This window comes from Phoca vitulina, unplaced genomic scaffold, assembly GCF_004348235.1.
Source record: "Phoca vitulina isolate PV1807 unplaced genomic scaffold, GSC_HSeal_1.0 scaffold20, whole genome shotgun sequence".
NCBI lineage: Eukaryota > Metazoa > Chordata > Mammalia > Carnivora > Phocidae > Phoca > Phoca vitulina.
The window spans coordinates 36,067,414-36,085,551 of record NW_022589723.1 but is presented as its reverse complement, the minus strand read 5'-3'; the positions used below and the strand labels follow the sequence as shown (position 1 = coordinate 36,085,551).

The 18,138-nt window shown below is 36.0% G+C and overlaps 1 protein-coding gene across 6 annotated transcripts in view; it reads right to left on the bottom strand.

The window, feature by feature from the left end:
* LRRC49 (leucine rich repeat containing 49) overlaps positions 1-18,138 on the bottom strand; it is a 165,888-nt gene that overhangs the window by 51,580 nt on the left and 96,170 nt on the right. For all 6 annotated transcript variants that reach the window (XM_032418081.1, XM_032418083.1, XM_032418082.1 and 3 more), the window contains 2 exons: positions 14,085-14,232; positions 3,379-3,462 (listed from right to left, as the gene is read on the bottom strand). In XM_032418081.1, coding sequence (XP_032273972.1) covers positions 3,379-3,462; positions 14,085-14,232 — 232 coding nt within the window. The remainder of the gene's footprint in view (positions 1-3,378; positions 3,463-14,084; positions 14,233-18,138) is intronic.

Genomic DNA, 18,138 nt, shown 5'->3' with positions numbered 1-18,138 from the left:
AGGCAGGGGCAGTGAGTTCACAGCAGATGGCTGTCATGCTGGCTTCGGGCCTTTGGTTTTCTGGCTCACTGGGAGTTGGCAGAAAGAAATATTCTTAATGAGGTAGATATAGCGGTATTTAGAAAAAAGATACACAATATCTTTATACCACTGAGCATGTTAGCAAATTTGTAAGATACTCTGAAAATACAAACACTTTCCTATACCCACCCCAAAGTTAAGCTTCCTTTATTTGGGTTATTGAAATTAGATCAACACCAGGTTGACTAAAAGAATGGATATTTTTACTGGGGCCAGGAAGAGGGAAGACATATTTTAAAATAGGAGTGCAGCCTGGGGTCAGATGGGGGTCGGTCACTGGCTGGCCAGGGCGCCACATAAGGGCTCTAGGTATCTATGGTGCAGGAAAAAAAAAGAAGCCAGAGAAAGGCTAGAGATTCTGCAAGGCAGAAGGGGGGTATCCGAAGGAAATCTTCTGCTCAAAGATCATGGATGCATTTGGCGTATCAATTATAGTCACGTTTCTAAAGCTACATAACAATACATTGCCAAGTCTGTGTTAAGGTGATAATTATTTTAGAAGATTCCAAATTTGCAGCTTTTGCCACTTGAGTCTACTCTTCATAGTCCGAGCAATACCGTACCAGTATAGCCGTAACTATCACTTCCATTCATTTCCAAGGTTGCAAGGAAAACAGAAAGATAGAAAAGTAACAGAAGATATGTGTCAATGCACTCTTCCGGTCCCTTCATAACTACCCACCCACTTCTCTTAATGATCAGTATGTGTTGTCGAATGAAACAACAGCCAGCAAATGCTGAGGGTCTTCGGTATCATGATCTCAAATCTGGGCTCGGGCTAGAATCCAGGTCTCTTGATTTCCCATGCTTCTCCTCTAATTAAAAAAATTTAAAGCTAAATAACCCTCATAATTAAAGAGTCCTATTCAGTGACTTCAAGAGAAGCATTCACTATTTTCTGAAGTTTTCATAAAAATTTTCCAAACATGTAAAAACCATGTTGGCTAAATGTTTAATGGCATATTTCCAAAAATGCTGATAGTGAACAGCATCTGAATTGGGTATATAAGAAAAAAGACTTCAGTGGAAAGGTGGAGTGAAGGGCAATCTGTTGCCTATACCAGGCTCAACTGGGAGCTTTAAAGCTAAATCACCAATGGAGTTTCTTTGTTTATTCTTCCTTTCCATGCTCTAGAACTCATACAAAAGTATTCTTTTGGTCTGAGAGCTTTAGTCTATTTATTTACTTATATATTTTTATTCATTTATTCATTCATTCACTTAGGCAGCTTATGTACAGCAGCTGTACAATAGGAAATATAGTGGACCCTTGAACAACATGGGGTTGGGTCAGGGGTGCTGCAAATCTGTGTAAAACTTTGGACTCCTCAAAAACTTAACTACTGATAGCCTACCATTGACTGAAAGCTTTACCAATAATATAAACAGCTGATTAACACATATTTAGTATGTTAGATTAATTATATACTGTATTCATATAATAAAGTAAGCTAGAGAAAATAAAATATTAAGAAAATCATTAGGAAGATAAAATACATTTACAGTACTGTACTGTATTTACTGAAAAAAATCCATGTAACAAGTGCAGCTGCATAGTTCAAACTCATATTTTTCAAGAATCAACTCTACTACTTTTTCCATTCAGAAAGTTTACCAACAGTGTTATCTGGCAATGGTAAATCTTGCTCCTACTTACACATTTAAAAAATTTTGCCTACAACTGTATTTCCTCTAAACCAAAGTGTGTTTTTGACCAACCCTTAGAAATATTCCAATAGAGGAAAGACTAAAAATTCTATTGGCTAAGTCAATAAAAAGATAGAGCTATCAAGAAGGGGCTTAGGTACATCTAATTAATGGGATGAGGGAAAACAGGTAAGTTGGGGAGGAGTCAGGAGGTTAGAAATAACAGCAAATGAGAAAATTGTATCATAACAGGTTAAGAGTTCTAAATACTTTTGAAGTAGTAGTCCTGAGCTGAGAGGGCTTGGGATCAAGTTCTTTTTCTGTTTTGTTAATTTAGGAGTAGTTTTCATAGAGTAAAACAGATTCAAGTAGTCTTTGATCAGTTTTGAGGAATGCATACACCTTTGTAACCCATGCCCCTATCAAGATATACATTTCCATTGCACCAAGTTCCCTTGTTTCCTAGGTTTATTTTGTACAACTTTGTATCCCTACTAGTCATCTTTTGAATTCTAAGTGGCATTTTCATTTTATTTATTTATTTTTTTTTTTAAAGATTTTATTTATTTATTTGACAGAGACACAGCAGGAGGGAACACAAACGGGCAGCGGGAGAGGGAGAAGCAGGCTTCCCGCAGAGCAGGAAGCCCGATGCGGGGCTCGATCCCAGGACCCTGGGATCATGACCTGAGCCAAAGGCAGACGCTTAACGCCTGAGCCACCCAGGCGCCCTGGCATTTTCATTTTAAAAAGAAAAGCACCTACATGACAATCAGCATGATATCCTTAGTTTTAGAACATAGTACAAGCTATAAACTTTAAGCTGTCTTTATTTGAGTCATGATGTGAATATAAAATATTTTAAAAGAAAATATTTAAGGAAAATAACGATATGCTAAATCATTTAAAACTAGTTTAAAACAAATTTTAATTCCTAAATCCTCAAAATCTTTACCACCTCTATATAAGAGAAGCTAATAGAGAAAGTTTTTAAATTTAAAGAGCAATTATTAAAAAAGAAACCCATGCATCATAGCTCATTAAAATATCTCAGTAAAGATGATGGTCGATTACAGTGGTTTCCAAAATGAAGTGCACATGGCACAAGGATCCACAAGGTGATGCACTGGTGTGGAAAAAAAAAATGTAACTTGTGTTCTATTTATTTTTTATCCTTTCCTTTTAAAATCTGTAGCTATCGCGGGCGCCTGAGTGGCTCAGTTGGTTAAGCGACTGCCTTCGGCTCAGGTCATGATCCTGGAGTCCCAGGATCAAGTCCCGCATCGGGCTCCCTGCTCAGCAGGGAGTCTGCTTCTCCCTCTGACCCTCCCCTCTCTCATGCTCTATCTCATTCTCTCTCTCAAATAAATAAATAAATAAAATCTTTAAAAAAATAAAAATAAAATAAAATAAAATCTGTAGCTTTCGCGTGTGTTTTATAATGTACATTATTGTTGCATTTCACAAGTACAGGCTTATTTATAGGTAACTTATAAAAATTATAAGGGTATTTATTTATAAAAAAAATTCTACCAATAGGAATGAAAACTTTACAAAGTTGGGAAACTGCTTTTCCAGCTGACTAGCTAGCGAGTTTCAGTGCAGTGGGAGTGTGCGCACACACATGCATGCAGACATTAGGGAAAGTACCTTAAGCAAGGACTGTTTATGACTTTCCCGTTTCTTCTCTTCCTCCTTTTTGGCTACAACAGATGCCATACGCCTTTCTTCTTCCTAAAAGCAAAAAACGTTTACAAGTATTATTAAGTATTTAACCTCTTCTATGCGATTTCTTTGGTTCTACAAGTCTGGTTTTCTTTGTGAGAAGCATACTACTTGCTAATATGCCTTCCTAGAAAGTTAGTCTTTTCCTCTTTATTCTTTTTTCTTCCCAATTCTAAAGAACTGTGTGTTCTTAACTTTACTCCCAACTCTTGATGTGAGATGAACCCAGCTAATACAAGAAAGAAAATAGAATGAGAAGAGCAAGAAGCAAGAGGGAAGCAGGTTTACATAGTTTTTCTTTGTATGCCATGTACTACAGTGTCACATATAAGACTTAAAAACTTTCTACTATAATGATAAAAATGACAAGAATTATACTTCTCACAACTTTTATTTGACCTATGGATGTAAACCAGAGCTTTTTAAATACTAAAACAAGTATGAAAGCCTTTTAAAACTCTCCATTGATATTAATAAATTATTCACCATTAATATTATTACTTTTACATTATTTTTAAGTTGATTTGGTCAGTCTAATTTCTTAAATTCTAAAAACCATAAAATAACATTAGAGTTTAAAAAAAATTTTAAAAATCAGCCATAATTCCAACATACTGACTCATATCTTATCATTTCTGTATCACCTTACAGTATTAACTATAAACACATTTTTTCTTTTTTTTTAAGATTTTATTTATTTATTTGAGAGAGAAAGAGAGAGAGAAACAGCATGAGAGGGGAGAGGGTCAGAGGGAGAAGCAGCCTCCCTGCTGAGCCGGGAGCCCGATGTGGGAATCGATCCCAGGACTCTGGGACCATGACCTGAGCCGAAGGCAGTCGCCTAACCAACTGAGCCACCCAGGAGCCCAATAAACACATTTTTTCAAGTTACAATCTGTATACACAGTGTGGATCATGTTTTTTCCCCTAAAGACTGTCAAATTTTAGTAAATTATAAACATGTAATTTAAAATTTTAGTATCAAAAGATTTGTAGGTATTCAAAATGATGTCACAATTTGAGAAAAACAATTCCTTCCTAAAAGACGAGCTTGAATATATCTTCAGAGATAGGAAATCATAAAAAGTAATATAGGACATTTGAAGGAGAACTCTTACAGAAATGAAAAATTATACAAACTGAAATGAAAAATCCAATGGAGGGGAGCTGAAGAGCATACTGTACACAGCTGAAGAGAGAATCAGGCAATGGAAAAACAGGTCAGAAGAAATTTTCCCATATGCTTTCATAGCACCCTATACTCCCCACTATAGCACTTAACCTGTTCCATTTTAATCTCTGCTACTCTCTCTCCCCTCTCCTACCCCAATATGTCTTTGAAGGTATGGACCATGTCAGCTCCTGGCACATCGTAGATAGTTAATAAATATATATTTGAAGAATTGATTATTAAATATACATCTTCATATATCTGTTCAACAATTTCCTAAAACTGGAACCACTAAATCAAATGGAAGACATATTTCTAGGACTTTTGATATGTTTACAAATTGCCCTCCATAAGTGTGGTACTGATTTCCATCCCTACCAGAAGTCAGCATTTGATTTAAAACATGACAGATAGTCATAACAGCTGTTCACCAAATATTCCTGTGTCTTCCCACATCCAGGCAATATTGTAAGATAGCAATTCTTGCCCCTTATCAGTTAGGTGCTGTCATGTGACTTTCTTTGACCAATGTCAGATGAACAAAGTGACATGTGTTTATTTCTGGAGGAAGTTTATTCGGGAGGAAGCTTTCAAAGACAATGTACAGGATAGCTGTTCTCTCTCTCACCTCTGCTATAGAACCTGCAAAACTCCACACTGTGGGTACTTTGTAGGCCTTGGTTCTGGAATGAAGACAACACAGAGCAAAGTTTCCAGACCACATATATACATACATACTGCACACAGGCAGTATGAACATGAAATAAACTTTGTTGCTTTAATCCACTGAGGTCAGAGAAGTTGTTTCTACAGCATAATCTAGCCTACCCTGACCAGTATATATATAGCATGTTAGAATTAAGGAAGGACAAAGAGGCCGTGAAAATGTACTCAAGGGGTGAGCCATTATAAATGCTTCTGAATACAAAGAAAAGACCTAGACTAAAGAAGGACATAAAAGTGCACAAAGAGAAATTACCACAAAGTTAAAAAGAAAACTAGAAATGCATCCACTGGAAGACTCTAATTTTAGAAACAAGGTAATGAATACTCTGAGAAGGTTAATCATTTATACAAGGTCATACAGCTAGTGACAAAGCCAGATCAGGACCAGAAGACATAGCTTGTGAGAAATGGAATTTGTATTTTTATAATAAGGACATGTTTAAATGTATTTTATTAATTTTAGGAAGATGGAAAAGGTAAGGTTAAAACTCAATAGTAATCTGCTATATGATTTAATTGTTTTAAAGGGAATGGAAATTGAATGTGACTTGTGAATTTAAAATCTTTTACGATATGGAAAATAGTTATTCTTGGTGTTCGAAGGCTAAGCAGAGCTTCTGAGGTGAACTCAAGACATTCAGAAGCTTGATTCCTAGCTTCACAACGTAGCTGGACTAACAACTATATTAAACTCTTTTGTTCAGTAAGTACTGATTTGGTACCTATTAAGTATACCCTATTTCAGAACAAACTTTTTAAAAGAGCAAAATATATTGATGTTCAATTGTTGACTCATCTATAAAATGTGAACTAGAAACAGATTGGTTATTCAAAGAGCCAATTTCAAACAGTACTGGAAACTGTATGGATCACGTCCTACACATACTTAAGAGATGATTTCATCAGATTTTCAAAAAGAATTTGAGCTTCTATTAAAGGCATTAGGACTTTAAAAGGAAGGCTAAACCTAAGAAAATTGGATACATGCCAAATCAACTCAAATATTGAGTGTTTTAAGGAATTTATACATCTAATGACTATATTTCAACCCAAATAATTATAGAGTAACTAAACTTGGAAACAAAAATAAACCTCTAATTGTAAAGATAAGCTATAAATCTGTTGGTAAGAAGGAAAAAAACCTGTAAACTTCTGGCATCTTCATGATAATAGTTCAATTTCTGGGATAAAAGCCATATCCTTTATATAGCAAAGCAAAAGGATCTATCTAGGACCAAAAAATCTTTTTTCCTTACTTCAGTCTGTTATGAAGATAAAATGTAGAAATGATTTCAAAGTAATTAATAAGTACAGTGATTTAATAAGTGTTTGATAACTTAGATTATACTCTGTTAGCAGACTATTAAGGCTCTAAAACAATGCGTATTTTATACAAGAAAAAGTTTTGCTCCAAATAAATAATAGTAGTCCTAATGTACACAGTAATTTATTATGGGAATTAAAAAAAAATGGCAATGTGGGTTTTTAACCATATACTTTAGGATAGTTATAAAAGACATTGTTCTCCTTGACTACAACAAATATTAAAACAGACTTTAAAATCGGAGTTTTTGTTTAGAAGAGAAGTTCGTATCTTTCATTCAAATGATCTTTTTTTTTATAACAGAGAAAACTGATCTTTCTAGGTCCTAGTTAATGTCAGAGCGAAGGATGGAAGCCGTATCACCTGACTTCTCTTGGCCCGGGGATATTAAGCCGTTAAATACTAGGTGGGGGAAAAGCCAGAACAAGCTAGGTTATGATACTATAACAACTTCAAAATTTACACTGGCTTATGACAAAAGTTTACTTCTTGATCATGCAAAGAACCCTGCAACTGTCCTCCTTGTAGTGCCTAAGTATTCCCAGGTGCTGTGATCTGATGGCATTTTCAACTCAATACATGCTCCCACAATGGCCATCACACAGGAGAAAAGTAGTGAAAATCACACATTGGGTTTTTTTTTAAATTTTATTTTATCATGTTATGTTAATCACCATACATTACATCATTAGTTTTTGATGTAGTGTTCCATGATTCATTGTTTGCGTATAACACCCAGTGCGCCACACATTGGGTTTTAAACGCTTCTGCCTGAAAATTACATACATTACTTCTGCTCACATTTCAAGGGCCAAAGCAAGTTGCACGACTACACTTAAGTTCAAAGGGGAAGGGAAATATAATCGTCCCACCTGCCCAAAAGAGGAGGATCAAAATGTATCAGTAAGCATTAGTAACAGCTGCCACAACAGAAAACTCACTTCTGTCTCAGACTGCTCCAATTTTTGGAGGGCAAATTGTAAACAAGGTCATATTAAGCCAACTGATGTGCATCTGAAGTGAAAACTTTATAAATTGTGAAATTGTGTCTATTTCAGAATTCTGAGAATAGTGTCTGTGTTAGCAAAATACTGCCTTAGAAATTAAAAGGAAAAAATCCTGCCCATCCTAGAATTGTCTATACAATGTCTATTCTCTATTCTACAATTGTCTATACACTGTCTATTCTCTTTTTTTTATGGACAGTTGTGAAGATATGTGAAGACCACTGTAATATCTTCCTTATGTCTTCTCCTCTGTCAATGAATTGTGCCAGGTTCTCTGGAAATACTCCAGTTTGTTGTCACCCCTCTAATACTAATAGTCCAGGTGTAATCTGACCATCGAAGAAAAAAATGGCGACTACCGTGTCTATTTTTCTGAATTCTCTATTCGATAAATGATATTCTTTTAAACCATATAACTTCTAACAATCACATCTCACAATTAACTCAATCTGAACTTAATTTGCTAAGTCCCATCTCACATAAATCTGCATTTGTGCTGAGAATTGTTTGTTGTCATGGAGTCAAGTTCAGGATTTTCAATGTATCTATTTTTATCTTGCTAAATTCTGCTTGTTTTTCTACACTAGAGGTCAGCAAATTTTTTCTATAAAGGGCCAGATAGTAAATATTTGGGCTTCGTGAGTCACAAAAGATCTCTATCACATGTTGTTTTTCTTTTCTTTACTTTCTTAATACAATGCTTTAAAAATATATAAACCATTCTTCTCTTGTTCAAAAACAGTCTGCAGGATGGATTTGGCCCACAGGCTACAGTTTGCCAAACCTTGCTGTAGATTATTGAGCTACTTTGGGATTCTGTTTTGATTAACCAGTATATCAGCATCTCCAAGTTCTCCAGTTCCTGTCAATCACATACTTTATCAGAATAACAGAAATATTCTCATTCAGTCATTAACAAAAATGTTGAATCAAAGGGTCCCAAGGAAAAAGCCTCAAGGCATGCCAGTACAGATTCTTCTACAGGCTGGCATTAATCCATTACTTCCTGTGCCGTAGGGACGCTCGAATCACAAATTCACTTCACTATGTTGTCATACATCTTACTCAGAGCAGTATCATAAAAGACTTTGTCAAAAGCTTTGCTTAAATACCCAAACACTATCTCTAACACTCCTCTGAGAAGGCTTATTTACAAAAGCTAAAATAGAAAATTAATTTTGTCGGGCATGAATTGTTTTTAGTGAACTAATGCTGCCTCCTAGTGACCAATCCCCTCAGTACTCACAACTCATCTAATAATCCAATTTCGAGTTCCTTCATACTCGGCATCAAGTTTACTGTCACGATTTGTGAAATTTTTATTCTTTCCTTCTATGATAAAAAGACAGATTAGTTCATCTTACCTTGCAGGTACTCTACTATTCTACACTGCTTCTCCGATAAAACTTTCAAAGGTCTAGCCATTTATTCACTACGTTTATTCAGTGCTGTAGATCAAAGACTGGCAAACTCCAGTCCACAGGCCAAATCCAGTCTGTCACCTATTTTTGTAAATAAAGTTTTATTGGAACAGAGCCATGCGCATTCATTTATGTAGTGTCTATGCCTTCTTTCACACTACAGTGAGTTCAGTAGTTTTCAATAGACCGTATGGCCCCCAAAGCCTAAAATATTTACTATCAGACCCTTTACAGATAAAGTTTGCCAACCCCTGCTCTAGATCAAACTTCTCTGTTCACCTATCCTAGGCTTCACTTTCCTCATCTTAATATTTATTTCTACTCTTTACAGACTAAAAGCCATTCTTAACAGAGATAACAAAAGCAAAACGGGAACTGAGGCCATCGACTTCTATTCTCTCTTGGCCTCATATTATCTTTTGCCATTCCTCCGGATCAGCACCCACCCCACTCCCCCCACCGAAGCTCTCACTCTAACTCATCTCCCTGCTTCTCATCTCGCCCATCTTATCCTCCCCAATTCATCCCCTGGGCTGCTACCGAGATAGGCAATTTTTTTAATAGGCAAATATAATTTAACCACCTTAAACTCTTAGGGCTTCCTATTATGCCCAAGACAAAAGCGAAACTCTTCATTATGACAAAATGCCCTTCATGGCCTAGGCCTTGCCTGTCAGACACCCTTTGTCCTGCTACTCTCCTCCATGTATACTCAGTGCTCAGCCATGTTGAACTGCTATCAGTTGCTATATTCCCTTCCTTACCTCTCTCTGCATTTTGCATGCCTTCATTCTCCCTGGAACACTCTCCACAGATATATCTTCCTTCTTTTGAACCACTCTTCAAGCCCCAGTCAAGTATTTTCTCCTTTGGAACTTTTCCTATTTCTCTGGTAGACGTAGGGGTGCTTTACCCTTCAATTTTTTAAAAAATATTTTTATTTATTTATTTGAGAGAGAGACAGGGATAGCGAGAGAGAGCACACGAGTGGGGAGGAGAGGGAGAAGCAGGCTCCCCAGTGAGCAGGGAGCCCGACGCGGGGCTCGATCCCAGGACCCCAGGATCATGACCTGAGCCGAAGGCAGACGCTTGACTGACTGAGCCCCCCAGGCGCCCCTTTACCCTTCAGTGTTGCTGTGCTGTGCCTATGTACATGCGCACATGTGTGTGAGCGTATATACAAAAATATACATATCTATCAATCGATCTTCTCTAGCTTGGCATTTTGCATGATAACCTGTCTGCACTAGACAGTGAGTAACTTGAGGGTACGAATGAATTATGATTCTGATCTTGTCAGCTCTAATGTCTAATATAGATCCTACTATAGGAACTTTTCAGTTCAACGTGCCTAGAATGCTCAGGAATTTTTTCATGGTGCTTCTAAGTCAAAAGAAATGTGTTAATAGCTCTGTTTACTCAGTAGTTAGTAAACAAATTATTAAGTGTTCATGTTCTAGCAACTTAGTAGCCATTTGAAAAAATAATGATACACGTAAATTCAAAGAAAAAAATATACCTACCATTCTTAAAGAACCACAATTGCTTACCAATGAAATCTGTATAACTGTAGGACATTACACTACTTCTCAAGTACACTCTCAATCTCTCTCTCTTAAGTAAGTAAATAAATAAATAAAGTCTTAAAAAAAAAAAAGCCTACTGAGAAAAAAGGTATGCTGTTTCAACAGTAAAGTTACTAAAAAGTCATAAATAAAAGGTAAGACTAAATACTATGAGTCCATACTGATATGAATAAATGAATAAACCAAAATTTTTATGAGGAATGGGATTACAAAGGGAAAGAGAATAACTTCACATGGAGAAGGCTGGTAGACATCATCTTAATTATGGTGGCCAACATCAATAAAGGGATAAATAGAATACCGTACCACTTGATAGGATGAAATGAGAAAAATCAAAATCATTTCTGTGATATTTATGCAAAAGTCTATAAAAATTGATCGTGAGGAAACATCAAAAAGCCTGAATTGAGGGTCCTTCCAGAAACTGCCCTGTAATCTTCATAAATGTTAGAGTCAAGACTTGAGAAACTGTTCCTGAAAAATAGTGATGAGGGAGACCTGACAACCAAAGGCACCATATGTAATACATATTTCCAAACCGGATTGTTTCGCTACACAGAAATTATTGACATAATTGGTAAAATTTGAGAGTGGTGTGAGAATTAGACACTAGTAATTATTCAGTGTTTACTTCCTAATTTTGTTGGTTATATTGTGTTTATATAGGAGAATGTCTTTGCTTGCAGAACACACACACTAAAGTGTTCAGGATTGTTAGGTAATCTAATCAGCAGCTTACCCTCAAATAGTTCAAGAAAAAAAAGGTTTTGCTACTGTACTTACAACTGTTCTGTAACTCTGAAATTGTTTCCATTAATTCTAGAAAATGGAAACTTTGAACCTATAATGACAAAAAGTAAATCAGTGGTTGCCTGGGCATGGAGATTGGGTGGGGAGGGGTGGAAAGGAGGGATAACAAAGGAGCATGAGGAAACTTTTTTGGGTAGTGGATTATGAAAAAGCTTGACTATGGTGATGTTTCACAGGTGATATACATGTTGAAATTTATCAACTTGTACAGTTAACATGTGCAATTAATTTTATGCCCATTATACCTCAAGTAAAGCTTTTAGTAAGACATTAATTTTTTTTAAATTTCTCAAATTAAACTGTGAAGAAGCAGATGTACAATCCCGCTCTGTGTTTAGCAGAACAGCTGGCCTTGCTCCCATCGCAGGTGATTTTCTCTCATTTCTCACCAGGCAAACACTCATGGAATGTACAAAGACAACGATTATATATAGCATCATTCTCCTTTATTTCAGGCATGAAAGTAGATAAACTTCACTCAATTAAGACTTTAATGAACATTACTACATTCTCAGCACTGTGTGAGACAGGGAAGGAAAGGAAATAAACATGTATAGGATATCTGTATATATATCAGGCAAGGAAGAAGAATGGCTTCTGACCTTAGGGATTGTATACATCAGCTGGGTAGGCAAGACTGACATATAAGTTCACTGTGAGAAACATAATATATAATTAAGTACTAATTTATATAAATGAGTTAGCTTCATTTCTTACCCCACCCATTTCAACCTCACCAGGAAGAGTAATTGTTAAGTACCAAAGATGCTTAATTAAGAAACACATGGAGGGACGTGTGGGTGGCTCAGTCAGTTAAGTGTCTGTCTTTGGTTCAGGTCATGATCCCAGGGTCCTGGGATCGAGCCCCGCATCGGGCTCCCTGCTCAGTGGGGAGTCTGCCTCTCCCTCTGCCTGCCGCCCCCCCTGCTTGTGCTCTCTCTCTCTGACAAATAAATAAATAAAATCTTTGGGGAAAAAAAGAAACACATGGAGATAAGGGTGAAAGTATGAAACCGTGTTTACAGGATAGATTTGAACAAGCTGAGGACAAAGAACTGTATCTCCATGCTGGAACAAAAAGAGTCAGAGCCCCCAGAAGACCCCTGGCATTAACGAATTCATCAACACTTGTAACTATCTGCTGGTCACCTGAGATGTCCATGATATTGCTGAGACAGAAATGTAAAATGCACACATTGTGAAAATGGCTATAGGCAATGAGTCAATTGGTAATTGAATAAACTTAGCTGACCACTCAGAATCCACATCAAAATTAGCAGAGTCTAGAAGTCACAAAACAAGTGGAGGCTTAGGATATTTTTCTAGCTCTGAGATTATCAAACTGAGATCATTAATAGATGATATCTGAGATAGTAAAATGTTCAAATAAATCTGATATATGCAATGAAAACTAAGGCAAATTTCTTTATTACAGAACTTCTAAAAGCCTATAATATGCAAATGTGCACTGTACACCTAAAAGGTGCATATATAGCACTTTGCTTAGATCAGGAGTCATATTAAAACATCAAAGTATAGAACATACCTAACATGCAGATAGAATGAATAAAAAGGAGCTATTTTGAGAGGTATGGCATCAATAACAAGCACAACAGCTCCATGCAATGCTTCCTATGAACCTCATGCTGTTCTAAGGTTTAGTGTTTTATTTTATCTTGACAACAACCCTGACATAATTATGACCCCCCCCCCCCCCCCATTACTTTGAGGAAAATGAGATACAGAAAGGTTAAATTGCCAAAGGTTATTTGGCTAGAAAATGGTCAAGCCAGGATTGAGACTCAAGCAGTCTGGCTTTGGCACCCATGTTCTGAAACATTACATTACATAACTTAATGAATGCCATTCTTACTCATCCATTCCAAGATAAATTTTTAGTTGGGTATTAACCAGAATAAAAAACAATCATGATAATTAATTTAAATAAAACAACTGTGGTGATTAAACAATCATGATGACTAATTATTAGTTAAAAAAAAAAACCTGTTAAAAAGGAAACCACAGACCCAAAATGGCATCACTTAAGTTAAGGCCACAAGCCAGTAAACCAAGACTTACAACCTAACCTAACTGTAGTTTAGACGCCCCCAGAAATGTAATCTGTAACCAGTCAACCTGTGAATTTCCTGGTCAGGACTAGGAAATTTACTGATAGGCCCCTTCCCTTCCCTTTAGAAGGGTGACCTTGCCTAAAACAATGGATCCTTTGCTAATAATTTCCCTTTTTCCACTCCCTCTCTACCTTTAAAAACCTTCCTTTTTCTGTAGTCATTGAGAGCTCCCCTCCACTTGCTAGACGGGATGCTGCCCAATTTATGAATTGATTAATAAAGCCAATTAGATCTTTTAAATTTACTCAGTCAAATTTTTTGTTATTTAACAGCCCTGAATGAAATTGGGAATAAGGGACAGGTGGTAAAAAATTTGTAATTGTAATTATGAATTATATAGTCATGATAATCCATAGTTTATTAAAACTAAGAAGCATTTCTAGCAAAGAATATGCACCCAGTCTCTTAATCCACAGTAAAGACAATATGGTAAGCACTTCAAAAGAGTTCTCACCGTGACTCTCTTCATATCTAGCTGGCGCAGCTGCATCATATTCTGAAGGATAGTGTGTTTGTACCATGACTCTTGAGCTATTGGATTGCCATCAAAAGTGATGTCTGAGAGAGAAGAAGAGTCAGCAAGGCAGCAAACACTTTCAAAACTGCAGGAGAGACAGAAACCACTGGATTATTGTGAGACCTTCCAATAGTACTTCCATTTATTTAATATACATTATTATTTTAGAATAGTTTTAGATTTACAGAAAAATTAAGATAGTACAGAGTTCCCATATACTCTGCACCCAGTTTTCCCTATTATTAACATCTTGTAGTAGTATTGTACATTTTTTTTACAATTAATTTACAATTATTTACAAATAATTTACAATTCATTCATTCATTCCTTACTTTCTGGCACTATAAGATTCTCTAGACTCATATTATTTCCTACCCCAGTCCTAGAATCAAACATTTCTCCAAGGAGTCATGGTTCCTTTTATTGGAGAATGGTACTGGAACCAAAGATCTGGTGGCTAGGTATACTTTTCGCCACTGGGGTGTCATTTTTTTCATGTCTTCTGCTGACAAAGCAAGGAAATATATGTGTGCATACTAACCTGTGTGTATACATATTATCTGTAATATGTAACGTCTATGTCTATATTAAGCTAAACATGAGTTCACATTGATGTTCCCCAACTCTAATCTGTTATCAAAAGGATCACTCTAGCCTCTTTCCCTTGCTTATCTGTAACTTCCTCCTCCAACAGGGGCAATCTCTCACCAGCTCTCATCCATTTACTTAATTGTTCAATTCTAGAACATATGCATAGTGGTATCAGAATTTTCAACCTGAATCCCCATGGGAAACAACTTTATGAAGTATAACCGTTATGTGTAATTCCTTTAGCATTTAGTCTTACACATTCATTTCAAAGTTACTTAGGTCAGCACCTCCCCTCCCGCCACCCCTTTCAACAAGGCTGTTTCATACAGTTGAAATACACTTAGCTTCTCTTGTCATAGTCTATATTCATTCCTTCCTGGAATCCTCTAACCTCTTAAATATTTTAATTTGCATACATTAAGGTTCACTCTGTGCTTTAAAGTTCTGTGGGTTTTGACAAATGCATAAGTATCATACAGAATAGCTCCATGACCCTAAACAATCCTATTCAACCCTCCTCCTCTCTCCCTCAATCTCTGGCAACCACTCATCTTTTTACTGTCTTTATAGTTTTGCCTTTTCCAGAATGCCATATAGCTGGAATCATACAGAATATAGCCTTTTCACACTGACTTCTGTCACTTTGCAATATGCATTTAAGGTTCTGCCATGTCTTTTTGTGTTTTCAGAGAGCACACGCTCTCTCTCTTTTATCACTGAGTAATATTCCATTGTCTGGATGTACCACAGTCTGTTTACCCATTCACCTACTGAAGACATCTTGGTTGCTTCCAGATTTTAGTGATTATGAATAATGTTGCTATAAATATTTATCTGCAGGTTTTTGTGTGAACATAAATTTTCAACTCAAACTGGGTAAATACTTAAGATTGCAATTGCTGGATTATATTGTAAGACTAAGTTTAGCTTTGTGAGAAACTGCCAAACTGTCTTCCAACGTGGCTGTAACATCTTGCATTCCTACCAGCTCCACATTCTCATGAGCATTTGGTATTTGTCAGGTTTTTTTTTTTTTATATCAGTCATTCCAATAGGTGTGTAGTGGTGTCTCATTATTTTAAAATGCAATTCCCTAATGTCAAAGGATGTTGAATGTTTTTTTCATATGCATATTTGCCATCTGTATATCTTCTTTGCATTTATAGTTCTTCTGCCCATTTTTTAATTGAGTTGCTTCCTTCTTTTTGAGCTTGTGCTCATCATGACAAGGGCATTCCTTAACCCTCCCCTACCTCCCTTCCCCTCTGGAAACCATCAGTTTGTTCTCTATAGTTAAAAGTCTATTTTGGGGGCACCTGGGTGGCTCAGTTGGTTAAGCGACTGCCTTCGGCTCAGGTCATGATCCTGGAGTCCCAGGATCGAGTCCCACATCGGGCTCCCTGCTCAGCAGGGAGTCTGCTTCTCCCTCTGACCCTCCCCCCTCTCATGCTCTCTGTCTCTCATTCTCTCTCTCGCAAATAAAATCTTAAAAAAAAAAAAAGTCTATTTTTGGTTTGCCTCTCTTTTTTTCCCTTTACTCATTTATTTTGTTTCTTAAATTCCACATAAGACTGAAATCATATGGTATTTGTCTTTCTCTGACTGACATTTCATTGAGCATAATACTCTCTATCTCCATCCATGTCATTGCAAATGGCAAGATTTCCTTCTTTTTTATGGCTAATATTCCATTGTGTGTGTATATATATATATATATATATATATGTATACACACACACACACATCTTTTTTATCCACTCATCAATCGATGGACACTTGCGTTGCTTCCAAATCTTGGCTATCGTAAATAATGCTGCTATAAATATAGGGGTGCATGTATCCCTTTGCTTTAGCGTTTTGCATCCTTTGGGTAAATATATAGTAGTGCAATTGCTGAATCATAAGGTAGTTCTATTTTTAACTTTCTGAGGAATCTTCATACTGTTTTCCATAGTGGCTACACCAATTTGGACTCCCACCAACAGTGTACAAGGGTTCTTTTTTCTCCACATCCCTAACAACACCTGTTGTTTTTGTGTTGTTGAATTTTTGTATATCATGGATATATATAAAAATATACCTATATACATATAATTTAACAGATATAAGATTTGTGAATATCTCTCCTAGTCTGTGACTTGTCTTTTCACTTTCTTAATAGTGCCTTTCACAGGGCAGAAGTTCTTAATTTTAATGATGCCCAACTTATCAATTTTCTCTTTCATGTACCATGGTCTTGGTGTTATATTTAAAAATTCATCACCAAACCCAAGAATGCCTAGATTTTCTCCTAAATTTTCTTCTAAAAGTTCTATAGCTTTGTGTCTTATATTTAATCTACAATCCATTTTGAGTAAATTTTATAAAAGGTATAAAGTCTATGTCTAGATTCTTAATGTGAATATCCAATTTTTCCAGTATCATCTTGAAAAGACTACCCTTTCTCTATTGAATTGTCTTTGCTCCTCTGTCAAAGATTACTTGACTATATTTGTGTGAATCTGTTTCTAGGCCCTCTATTCTTTTCCATTGATATATATGTCTACTCTTTCACCACTACTACACTGTCTTGATTACTGTACCTTAACAGTTAAGTCTTGAAATAGGTTAGTGTGAGTCCTCCAATTGTGTTCCTCAGTATTGTGTTGCTATTGTAGGTCTTAGCTTTCACATACAAACCTTAGAATCCATTCGTTGAGATCAACTTGCTGGGATTTTGTTTGGGACTTCATAAAAATTGAGGTATAATTGACATACACTATATTAATTTCAAGTATATAACATAATAATTCAATATTTATATAGATTGTGAAATGACCACCACAATATGTCTAGTATAACACCCATCTCCACACAGTTACAAAAATTTTGTAACACAGTTACAAAATTTTTTCACAGAATTTTTTTCTTGTGTAAGAACTTTTAACTACTCTCTTAGCAATTTTCAAATATGCAACACAGTATTATTAATAATAGTCAATATGCTATACATTACATTCCCATGACTAATTTATTTTATAACTGAAAGTTTTATCTTTTGACTTCCTTCATCCATTTCACTCCCTGCCAGCCCGTGCCTCTGGCAACCACCAATCTGTTAACTGTATGTATTAGCTTGTTTTGCTTTTTTTGTTGTTGGTTTTTGTTTTTGTCTTTAGATTCCACATATAAGTAAAATCATATGGTATTTGTTTTTCTCTGTCTGACTTACTCCACTTAGCATAATGCCCCAAAGTCCATCCATATAGTCGCAAATGGCAAGATTTCATTCTTTTTTATGGCTGAATAATATATATCCATTACATATATCTCTATCTATCTACCTATTCATCTATCCAGCTATCCATCCTACATTTTCTTTATCCATTCATCTGTCCATTGACACTTTTTTTTTTTTAAG